This window comes from Nerophis lumbriciformis, linkage group LG13 (genome assembly GCF_033978685.3).
Source record: "Nerophis lumbriciformis linkage group LG13, RoL_Nlum_v2.1, whole genome shotgun sequence".
In the NCBI taxonomy this organism is placed as follows: Eukaryota; Metazoa; Chordata; class Actinopteri; order Syngnathiformes; family Syngnathidae; genus Nerophis; species Nerophis lumbriciformis.
In genome coordinates this window covers 44,167,980-44,179,346 of record NC_084560.2, presented here as the reverse complement: position 1 = coordinate 44,179,346, position 11,367 = coordinate 44,167,980, and the positions used below count along the sequence as shown (strand labels likewise).

Genomic DNA, 11,367 nt, shown 5'->3' with positions numbered 1-11,367 from the left:
TGGGTCCCATTTTTATAGTCTTTGGTATGACTCGGCCGGGGTTTGAACTCACAACCTACCGATCTCAGGGCGGACACTCTAACCACTAGGCCACTGAGTAGGTTATGTTGTGTTACGGTGCGGATGTTCTCCCGAAATGTGTTTTGTCATTCTTGTATGGTGTGGGTTCACAGTGTGGCGCATATTTGTAACAGTGTTAAAGTTGTTTATGCGGCCACCCTCAGTGGGACCTGTATGGCTGTTGACCAAGTATGCATTGCATTCACTTGTGTGTGTGAAAAGCCGTAGATATTATGTGACTGGGACAGGCACGCAAAGGCAGTGCCTTTAAGGTTTATTGGCGCTCTGTACTTCTCCCTTTTAAAAAGTCATACATTTTACTTTTCAAACTGATACCGATAATTTTGAAACCGATACCGATAATTTCCGATATTACATTTTAAAGCATTTATCGGCCGATAATATCGGCAGTTTGATATTATCGGACATCCCTAAAGAAAACACATTGAATGAGAAGGTGTCCAAACTACGTAAAACCTAAAACTGCCGAACGGATCAGAAAAGTGAAAAAAATTAAACAAGCACGCGACTTTTTGGGTTACAGCTGACGCCAGATGAATTTAAATAAATTAATCCAATTGCGTGTTTATCCCGATCTTCACCAAGTGTTTTCCAGGTTCTTCCTTGATGAAGATGCCAATGTTTTTTTTTGTTTTTTTTTTACGACTTCCGGACGGCTTCTAAGCAATTCTGGACCACCATCCGCCGCCTCAGGAAGGGAAAGCATTGCACTATCAACACCGTGTATGACGAGGATGGTGTTCTGCTGACCTCGACTGCGGATGTTGTGGATCGGTGAAGGGAATACTTCGAAGACCTCCTCAATCCCACCAACACGTCTTCCTATGAGGAAGCAGTGCCTGGGGAGTCTGTGGTGGGCTCTCCTATTTCTGGGGCTGAGGTTGCTGAGGTAGTTAAAAAGCTCCTCGGTGGCAAGGCCCTGGGGGTAGATGAGATCCGCCCGGATCTCCTTAAGGCTCTGGATGCTGTGGGGCTGTCTTGGTTGACAAAACTCTGCAGCATCGCGTGGACATCGGGGGGCGGTACCACTGGATTGGCAGACCGGGGTGGTGGTTCCTCTCTTTAAGAAGGGGAACCGGAGGGCGTGTTCTAACTATCGTGGGATCACACTCCTCAGCCTTCCCGGTAAGGTCTATTCAGGTGTACTGGAGAGGAGGCTACGCCGGATAGTCGAACCTCGGATTCAGGAGGAACAGTGTGGTTTTCGTCCTGGTCGTGGAACTGTGGACCAGCTCTATACTCTAGGCAGGGTCCTTGAGGGTGCATGGGAGTTTGCCCAACCAGTCTACATGTGTTTTGTGGACTTGGAGAAGGCATTCGACCGTGTCCCTCGGGAAGTCCTGTGGGGAGTGCTCAGAGAGTATGGGGTATCGGACTGTCTGATTGTGGCAGTTCGCTCCCTGTATGCTCAGTGCCAGAGCTTGGTCCGCATTGCCGGTAGTAAGTCGGACACGTTTCCAGTGAGGGTTGGACTCCGCCAAGGCTGCCCTTTGTCACCGATTCTGTTCATAACCTTTATGGACAGAATTTCTAGGCGCAGTCAAGGCGTTGAGGGGATCTGGTTTGGTGGCTGCAGGATTAGGTCTCTGCTTTTTGCAGATGATGTGGTCCTGATGGCTTCATCTGGCCAAGATCTTCAGCTCTCACTGGATCGGTTCGCAGCTGAGTGTGAAGCGACTGGGATGAGAATCAGCACCTCCAAGTCCGAGTCCATGGTTCTCGCCCAGAAAAGGGTGGAGTGCCATCTCCGGGTTGGGGAGGAGATCTTGCCCCAAGTGGAGGAGTTCAAGTACCTCGGAGTCTTGTTCACGAGTGAGGGAAGAGTGGATCGTGAGATCGACAGGCGGATCGGTGCGGCGTCTTCAGTAATGCGGACGCTGTATCGATCCGTTGTGGTGAAGAAGGAGCTGAGCCGGAAGGCAAAGCTCTCAATTTACCGGTCGATCTACGTTCCCATCCTCACCTATGGTCAGGAGCTTTGGGTTATGACCGAAAGGGCAAGATCACGGGTACAAGCGGCCGAAATGAGTTTCCTCCGCCGGGTGGCGGGGCTCTCCCTTAGAGATAGGGTGAGAAGCTCTGTCATCCGGGGGGAGCTCAAAGTAAAGCCGCTGCTCCTCCACATGGAGAGGAGCCAGATGAGGTGGTTCGGGCATCTGGTCAGGATGCCACCCGAACGCCTCCCTAGGGAGGTGTTTAGGGCACGTCCGACCGGTAGGAGGCCGCGGGGAAGACCCAGGACACGTTGGGAAGACTATGTCTCCCGGCTGGCCTGGGAACGCCTCGGGGTCCCACAGGAAGAGCTGGACGAAGTGGCTGGGGAGAGGGAAGTCTGGGCTTCCCTGCTTAGGCTGCTGCCCCCGCGACCCGACCTCGGATAAGCGGAAGAAGATGGATGGATGGATGGATGGATGGATGGATGGCCAATGTTTTTAATCATTTTGTGGAAATATGCAGTTTTTACGTGGATAAGAAATAAAAAAATATGAAATAATTTAATTGATACTGTAGTTAAAAATAATGAAACTGTTATTGAAATGAAATAGGAAAAAAACCTTTATCAAAATGGAAAGAAAGACAATTGTTGTCTGGTCCAGTTACTAAGACACATTTTGACTCACTAACACACTGAAGGTGATCCACATACCCGTGTAAAGAACATCAAGTAAGTACTGCGTTCTTCCGGTGGAAGTCAATCGATCCGTCACATTGTAGCCACGAGGACGATAAAAGAGGAACATGTTTGACACGGAGGTGAAAAGGTCAGCCCAAATAATAAACCCGACAAGAAGAATTCTTTCTAGTTCCAGCTGAGACAACAGCGTGCGGAGTCTGACGAGTTCCACATGGTCTTCAAACGGGGCGACAACAAAAACTGAAGACGACACACCTGCGCCCCGTGCGAGACGTGAAATGTAATTAGGAGACCTCAGACGCGAGGCCACAAACAGTGCGGCGGCCTTGTGTGGTGTCAGTGAAGGGAGTGTTTGATGGCGGCAGCGGGCTAACCCTCAGGGCGCGTGGCGTTTGCGCTGGTCCAGTTTGCGCCGCAGCATGTCGTAGTTGTCCCGCGTCCCCGGGGATTGGGGGTCCAAATTGAGAGACAGCTCGTAGTGCTTCTGCGCCAGCTCCAGCTTTCCCCAGCGATGGTACAGCACGGCTCCAAGAGACAACATTTGCATATTTAGCATCTTTAGACATTTATTTATTGCAACAAAAATGTTCTCAGGAGAATTTTGGTAGGAAACTCAACAAAAAGTCGGGATTTGGGGATCGAACATGTTATCCTAACGCAGGGGTGTCCACACTATTTCCAGCGAGGACTGCATGAATAGAAATGTAGGATGTGGGGGCCACTTTGATACATTTGATACATATGCTAAACTATCTGAACCAAACATCCAGATTTGTTATTGGTAACTAATGGGGTGTAACGGTACACAAAAATGTCGGTTCGGTACGTACCTCGGTTTAGAGGTCACGGTTCGGTTCATTTTCGGTACAGTAAGAAAACAACAAAATATACATTTTTGGGTTATTTATTTACCAAATTTGCAAAATATTCCACCATTTGATTCAATATTATGTTTAGATCAATGACAGTTTGAAAGAAAAAAATTAAAGTTTTGTTTTATTAGTCAAATCAAATCAAATCAAATCAACTTTATTTATAAAGCACATTTAAAATTTACCACAGGGGTAGCCAAAGTGCTGTACAATGAGCAGGTTAAAAGATAAAACGAGTACCGAGCAAACACAACACAACACAAACAGAACACGATAAAAAATAAATAATTAAAATAGAATTAATAAAAACATAAAAACAGGATCACAGCAGGTGTATTATGGGGCGCCATTGCAGGATGGATATCACTCAGTGTTAAAAGCCATGGAATAAAAGTATGTTTTTAAGAGAGATTTAAAATCAGGAAGAGAGGAGGCTTGTCTAACACTCAGAGGTAGGTCGTTCCAGAGCTTGGGAGCAGCAATGGCGAAAGCTCTGTCACCTCTAAGCTTCAGCCTTGTGTCAGGGACCGTCAACAGCAGCTGATCGGCTGATCTTAAGGATCGGGTGGGGCAGTAAGGCTGAAGGAGGTCGGAGAGATAGGTTGGCGCGAGGTTGTTTAGACATTTAAAAACAAATAAAAGGAGTTTAAAATGTATTCGGTAACGCACAGGGAGCCAGTGAAGGGACGCTAAAATAGGGGTGATGTGCTCACGTCTGCGGGTCTGTGTTAGCAGACGAGCAGCAGAGTTCTGCACGAGCTGCAGGCGGGCGAGGGAGGCCTGGCTAATGCCAACATACAGGGCATTACAATAATCAAGACGAGTCGAGATAAAGGCGTGGATTAATTTCTCAAGATCATGTCTTGATAGAAGCGGTTTCACTTTCGCTATTTGGCGTAATTGATAAAAGCTTTTTTGAACGACGCTGCTGATTTGTTTTTCGAATTTAAAATCTGAGTCAAACTTTACCCCCAGGTTTGTGACACAGTCGCTGAGATACGGGGTCAGAGTGCCGAGGTCAACGTTGGGGGAGGGAGAGCGACTTGGACCGAACAACATAACTTCTGTTTTATCTTCATTTAGGCTCAGGAAGTTAGCTGAAAGCCAGACTTTGATGTCGTGCAGGCAGTCAATAAGACGTTGAACCGTGTTATTTTGTGCCATGGGAAAATAAATCTGGCAATCATCGGCATAAAAATGAAATGCAATACTGTACTTCCTAAAAATAGAACCAAGGGGGAGAAGGTAAAGCGCAAATGAAATTGGGGCAAGGATTGAGCCCTGGGGGACCCCATGTGGTAAAGGAGCTGTGGACGACATAAAACTGTCTACTTTTACACAAAAACTCCTGTCGGTTAGGCACGACCGGAACCAGTTGAGGGCGGCGCTCTTAATGCCCACACAGTTCTCAAGACGAGTGATTAAGGTGGTGTCGAACGCAGCAGACATCAACATTGCAACTTTTTCTAAATTACATTTAACCTTTAAGCAATTTTATTTCACTTTTGTTATGTTTTCGTTTATTTGAATAGTATTTTTAGAATGTGCCGTGGGCCTTTAAAACATTAGCTGTGGGCCGCAAATGGCCTCCGGGGCACACTTTTGACACCCGTGCTATAGATAATAAAACATTAAATGTGATAAATCTATGGATAAAAAGCAGAGCCTGGCGACGCATGCGCGTTTATCATAACTCTCTCTCTCTCTCTGTCTCTGCCCCTCCCTCACCAATGCTGCTGTTTGTTTTGTTTTTAACCCCTTCTTAACCCTGAACGTACATTGAAAATACACGCGACCCTAACTCAAAATGCCGGACATTTGAGGCATTTAAGAAACTCCGCCCTGACAGCTCCGCAAAAGAGGACATGTCCGGTGAAAAGAGGACGTATGGTCAGTCTATCCTAGCCCGTTAGCTGCTAGCATGCCGTGTGTTGTGCCTCGGTGTGCATTGTTTACTCAACGTGCGTTACGCTACTTATTATGTACGTGTGGAAACTCGTTCGGTACACCTCCGAACCGAACCGGAACCCCCGTACCGAAACGGCTCAATACAAATACACGTACCGTTACACCCCTAGTAACTAAGCATATGTATGTATGTAAGAAATTAAGCATTTACAAGCATAACAATGGCTTAATGAACTAAAAAATACCAATACTACAGTAGTATTGCCCACTAGACAAGACTAAAACAATTAGACCGTGCTGTTCAGCACCGGTTGGTCTTTTCTTATATTTTAGTGACAACATTTACAAAAGGTCAACATGGCAGGCAAAAGCTTACTAAGAACTAGCTGCTACACAACAGCTGAGCACACAATATCGTGTCCTTAACAATAAATATAACAATATTGCAGTCTAAAACACAACATTGGTCAATGTAAACAATCAAATAATTATAGTTACATATTACTTACACATCCAAAGTCTCCGAGGCCAAAATGTATCCAGTAACAAACGTGTCCGCATCATTGACTTGACCTTAAAGCATACTTGCCAACCTTGAGACCTCCGATTTCGGGAGGTGGGGGCGTGGTCGGTGGTGGGGCGGGGCGTGGTTGGGGGCGTGGTTAAGAGGGGAGGAGTATATTGACAGCTAGAATTCACCAAGTCAAGTATTTCATACATATATATATATATATATATATATATATATATATATATATATATATATATATATATATGCATAAATATATATATATATATATATATATATATATATATATGTATATATATAAATTATCATAATAATTCATTTAAACTGACCATATTTAATTATTAAAATAATTGCTTGTTTATCAACAACTTTAGCATTTTATTCATTACATTTTGAAACTCTCAGAAGCCAAGTTATGTTATATTCCTTAAGATTTATTTATGCAAGTTTGAAGTATCAATTATCCAAACACAGTTTTGTTTGCATATTTTCAGGATGTAGATATATATATATATATATATATATATATATATATATATATATATATATATCTACATCCTGAAAATATGCAAACAAAACTGGATGTAGATATATATATATATATATATATATATATATATATATATATATATCTACATCCTGAAAATATGCAAACAAAACTGTATATATATATATATATATATATATATATATATATATAGATAGATATATATCTACATCCTGAAAATATGCAAACAAAACTGTGTTTGGATAATTGATACTTCAAACTTGCATAAATAAATCTTAAGGAATATAACATAACTTGGCTTCTGAGAGTTTTAAAATGTAATGAATAAAATGCTAAAGTTGTTGATAAACAATCAATTATTTTAATAATTAAATATGGTCATTTTAAATGAATTATTATGATCATTTAAAATCAATTATTTAAAATATGTTTATTTTAATGTATAATTCTATGGCTGGATGTAATAAGGAGTCAGGAAAAAATACAAAGAAAAATACAATTCATTTTGATGTTTTTAGCAAAATATAGTAAACATGTATTTAGTTTTTAATTAATAAATATATTTATTTTTAGGTAAGATAAACACAATAATACAATTTATCTCTAGTCTGGATGATTTAGTTCTTGTCACCCTGTTGTCCTCCCGTCGTGAAAAAAGGCTGTCCTCACTCAGGTCCGCATGGAGCTGGAGGGGGCGTGGCCTCCAGCTCCGGCTGAAAATCGGGAGATTTTCGGGAGAATATTTGTCCCGGGAGGTTTTCGGGAGAGGCGCTGAATTTCGGGAGTCTCCCGGAAAATTCGGGAGGGTTGGCAAGTATGCCTTAAAGTAAGGAATTATTTTGGCTACTAAGTGTCAACAATTACCACTCCACTTCAATTTAAAGACATTGCATATGGCTAATAACAAATACGTTAAGTGTTTTTCATTTCACGTGATCGAGCCTTTTCTAGCATTCTACACTACAAAATCATGTATTTACGAGGAAGTATGAAAGAGGTATCGTCAATACTCAGTACTAAAAAAACATTGCGTCGGGACACCCCTTGATTTGATGGCATATCATTTCCATAGACAAAAAAAAAAAGAATGCTACTTTACTCATGCACTAAAACCTGACTCATTTTACAAGAGATTAGTGTTCAAGAACCCAAGTCACCTAAATTTCCATGGCAACCAGCTGCATTTGGGTTGATGCGGAGCGCGCGGAGGAAGAAGCCCTCTGACTCCTGAGGACCAAAAAAAAAAAAGGTCATATACTGTATACAGCAGGGGTGCTCACACTTTTTCTGCAGGCGAGCTACTTTTCAATTGATCAAGTCGTGGGGATCTACCTCATTCATATATATAATTTACATTTACTTATTTATGAAATATATGTTTTTGTTAACAAGTTAAAGGTGTTTAATGATAATGCAAGCATGTTTAACACATATAGTTAATATTGTTAAAAATTAAAGGTGTTTAATGATAGTGCAAGTATGTTTAATACATATAGTTAATATTGTTAACAAGTTGAAGGTGTTTAAAGATAATGCAAGCATGTTTAACACATATAGTTAATATTGTTAACAAGTTAAAGGTGTTTAAAGATAATACAAGCATGTTTAACACATAGTTAATATTGTTAACAACTTAAAGGTGTTTAAAGATAATACAAGCATGTTTAACACATATAGTTAATATTGTTAACAAGTTAAAGGTGTTTAAAGATAATACAAGCATGATTAACACATGTAGTTAATATTGTTAACAAGTTAAAAGTGTTTAAAGATAATACAAGCATGTTTATTAACACATATAGTTAATATTGTTAACAAGTTGAAGGTGTTTAAAGATAATACAAGCATGTTTAACACATATAGTTAATATTATTAATAAGTTGAAGGTGTTAAAAGATAATACAAGCATGTTTAACACATATTGTTAACAAGTTAAAGGTGGTTAAAGATAATGCAAGCATGTTTAACACATATAGTTAATATTGTTAACAAGTTAAAGGTGTTTAAAGATAATGCAAGCATGTTTAACACATATAGTTAATATTGTTAACAAGTTAAAGGTGTTTAATGATAATACAAGTATGTTTAATACATATAGTTAATATTGTTAACAAGTAAAAGGTGTTTAAAGATAATGCAAGCATGTTTAACACATACAGTTAATATTGTTAACAAGTTAAAGGTGTTTAATGATAATGCAAGCATGTTTAACACATAGTTAATATTGTTAATAAATTAAAGGTGTTTAATGATAATACAAGAATGTTTAATACATATAGTTAATATTGTTAACAACTTAAAGGTGTTTAAAGATAATACAAGCATGTTTAACACATATAGTTAATATTGTTAACAAGTTAAAGGTGTTTAAAGATAATACAAGCATGATTAACACATGTAGTTAATATTGTTAACAAGTTAAAAGTGTTTAAAGATAATACAAGCATGTTTAACACATATAGATTCCTTTCTTTCATGAAGACAAGAATATAAGTTGGTGTATTGCCTGATTCTGATGACTTGCATTGATTGGAATCAGACAGTAGTGCTGATAACGTCCGCATTTTCGAATGGAGGAGAAAAAAAGTCCTCCTTTCTGTCCAATACCACATGAAAGTGGTTGGTTTTTGGCATCTTATTTGTCCAGCTTCCGTACTCCTTTGTATACACTTTACAAGAAATACATTGTCGGCAAACTCCGTAGCTTGCTAGCTTGTGCACGACAGCTTTCTGAGACTCTTATTTTGTTAGCGCAACTGTGCAACTGTGCAGTCGGTCTTTGGAGTTTTGACGACAGGTACGGCGCCAGAGTCTGTTGAAATAAAGTGTTTCTCGCCTTCCAGTCGGTAATTTTAATGATCTGGCAGCAGCCAGCGTCATCTCAGAAGACCCTCGGGTGACGTGAATGTCAATCAAGTGACGAAAGTGACGTCATAGTGAAGATTTATGATCGCTCATTTTTAGGACTATTTTTTTAATGCCTGGCTGGTGATCGACTGACACACCCTCCGAGATCGACCGGTAGCTCGCGATCGACGTAATGAGCACCCCTGGTATACAGAATGTGGGATATTCCTTTTTTTTTTAGGAAACTAAAATCAAGATGCATGTTAAATGAACGCTGGGCTTAGCTGACCTTGTACTTCTCCAGCTTCCCCAGGACGTTGGCCAGAGAGAACATTATGGTGTGGTCGTTTGGGAGGAGCCTCAGAGCCTCCCGGCCAATCAGCTCCGCCTGACCCAGGTTACCTGGAGGAGAGGGACGGAGCTTAATTGGATATATTTGATAGTGAACATACAAATGGTTTCCCTCCATACTGTATAGTGCAGAGCTGGGCAAATATTTTGACTCGGGGGGCCACATTGAGCGAAAACATTTTTTTCTGGGGGGGGCCAATGTGTATGTGTGTATAAATTATATGTACAAATTTAGTTGTAAAAATCTGTTGTACTTTTTTTTGTGTCCCTTTTTTCCCCAGAAACACTAATACCAAAAGTCACAATGTCCCATAGAATTTAAAAAAAAATGATGACAGACCACCTCGAAAAAAACGGAATGGAATTTTACAAAATGTAGATGAAAATAAAGAAAGTGGGATTTACAATATTAACTATAAATTAAAGCTGCAAGCAGCATTGGTCGGGCCCGCGTATTTGGCAGGTGCTAGTCCTAAGTGTCCCAATACTTTTGTCAAGTTTTAGTCCCAAGTGTCCCAATACTTTAGTCCAGTGTAAGTGTCCCAATACTTTTCTCCAGTGGTAGTCCTAAGTTTCCCAATACTGTTGTCTACCGTATTTTCCGCACCATAAGGCGCCCTGGGTTATAAGCCGCGCCTTCAATGAACGGCATATTTCAAAACTTTGTCCACCTATAAGCCGCCCCGTGTTGTAAGCCGCATCTAACTGCGCTAAAGGAATGTCAAAAAAACAGTCAGATAGGTCAGTCAAACTTTAATAATATATTAAAAACCAGCGTTCTAACAACTCTGTTCACTCCCAAAATGTACGCAAATGTGCAATCACAAACATAGTAAAATTCAAAATAGTGCAGAGCAATAGCAACATAATGTTGCTCGAACGTTAATGTCACAACACACAAAATAAACATAGCGCTCACTTTCTGAAGTTATTCTTCATTCGTAAATCCCTCGAATTCTTCTCTTTCGGTGTCCGAATTGAAAAGTTGGGCGAATGTGGGATCCAAAATGGCCGGCTCCGTCTCGCTGTCTCCCTGTCTTAGTGAAGGTGTGTTCGCCTTCGGTCATCCACTGTTCCCACGCAGTTAGCAGTCTAGCTTCGAATGCCCTGTTGACACCAATATCTAGCGGCTGGAGGTCTTTTGTCAAAGTACTTTGCGTACTTAGAAAAGCGCTATATAAATCCCAGTTATTATTATTATTATTATTATAATGTAGCCCGGAAGAGTCAGGGCTGCATGGGATTCTGGGTATTTGTTCTGTTGTGTTTATGTTGAGCCGCATCAGACTGATCAAAGAGCCACGGGTTGCCGACCCCTGCATTAGGTGAAGCTAAAACCAAAGGGCAGGTAAAACGGCAAGAACAAGGCAGTCTGGTTGGATGAATAATATAAATAATGAACCTTAAAGTGTGTAGCTCTCTGGAAGGGACGACTTGCTTTTAAAAAAAACAACAATAGCTCCCACATTAGTATGTGCAACTAATAATTGTTGTTTTTAGAGAAGCAACTGAATGCGCGATGAAAAGAGGCCATAATTAAAAAGTTTTGACTGAACTGTGCGGCCTCATATAACATTAATTTGGCGGTGTTCCTCATTTTGGGATCCCTTTTTTATTTATCTTTATTTGGCACTAT

The 11,367-nt window shown here is 40.7% G+C and overlaps 1 protein-coding gene across 1 annotated transcript in view; it reads right to left on the bottom strand.

Annotated features, from left to right (window-relative positions):
- Positions 1-2,624: 2,624 nt before the first annotated feature.
- Positions 2,625-11,367, bottom strand: part of tmtc4 (transmembrane O-mannosyltransferase targeting cadherins 4) — an 82,556-nt gene continuing 73,813 nt past the window's right edge. Inside the window, exons 17-19 of the mRNA XM_061970737.2 lie at positions 9,670-9,782; positions 7,691-7,760; positions 2,625-3,241 (exon numbers count right to left, since the gene is read on the bottom strand). Coding sequence (XP_061826721.2) covers positions 3,093-3,241; positions 7,691-7,760; positions 9,670-9,782 — 332 coding nt within the window. The 3' untranslated portion in view covers positions 2,625-3,092. The remainder of the gene's footprint in view (positions 3,242-7,690; positions 7,761-9,669; positions 9,783-11,367) is intronic.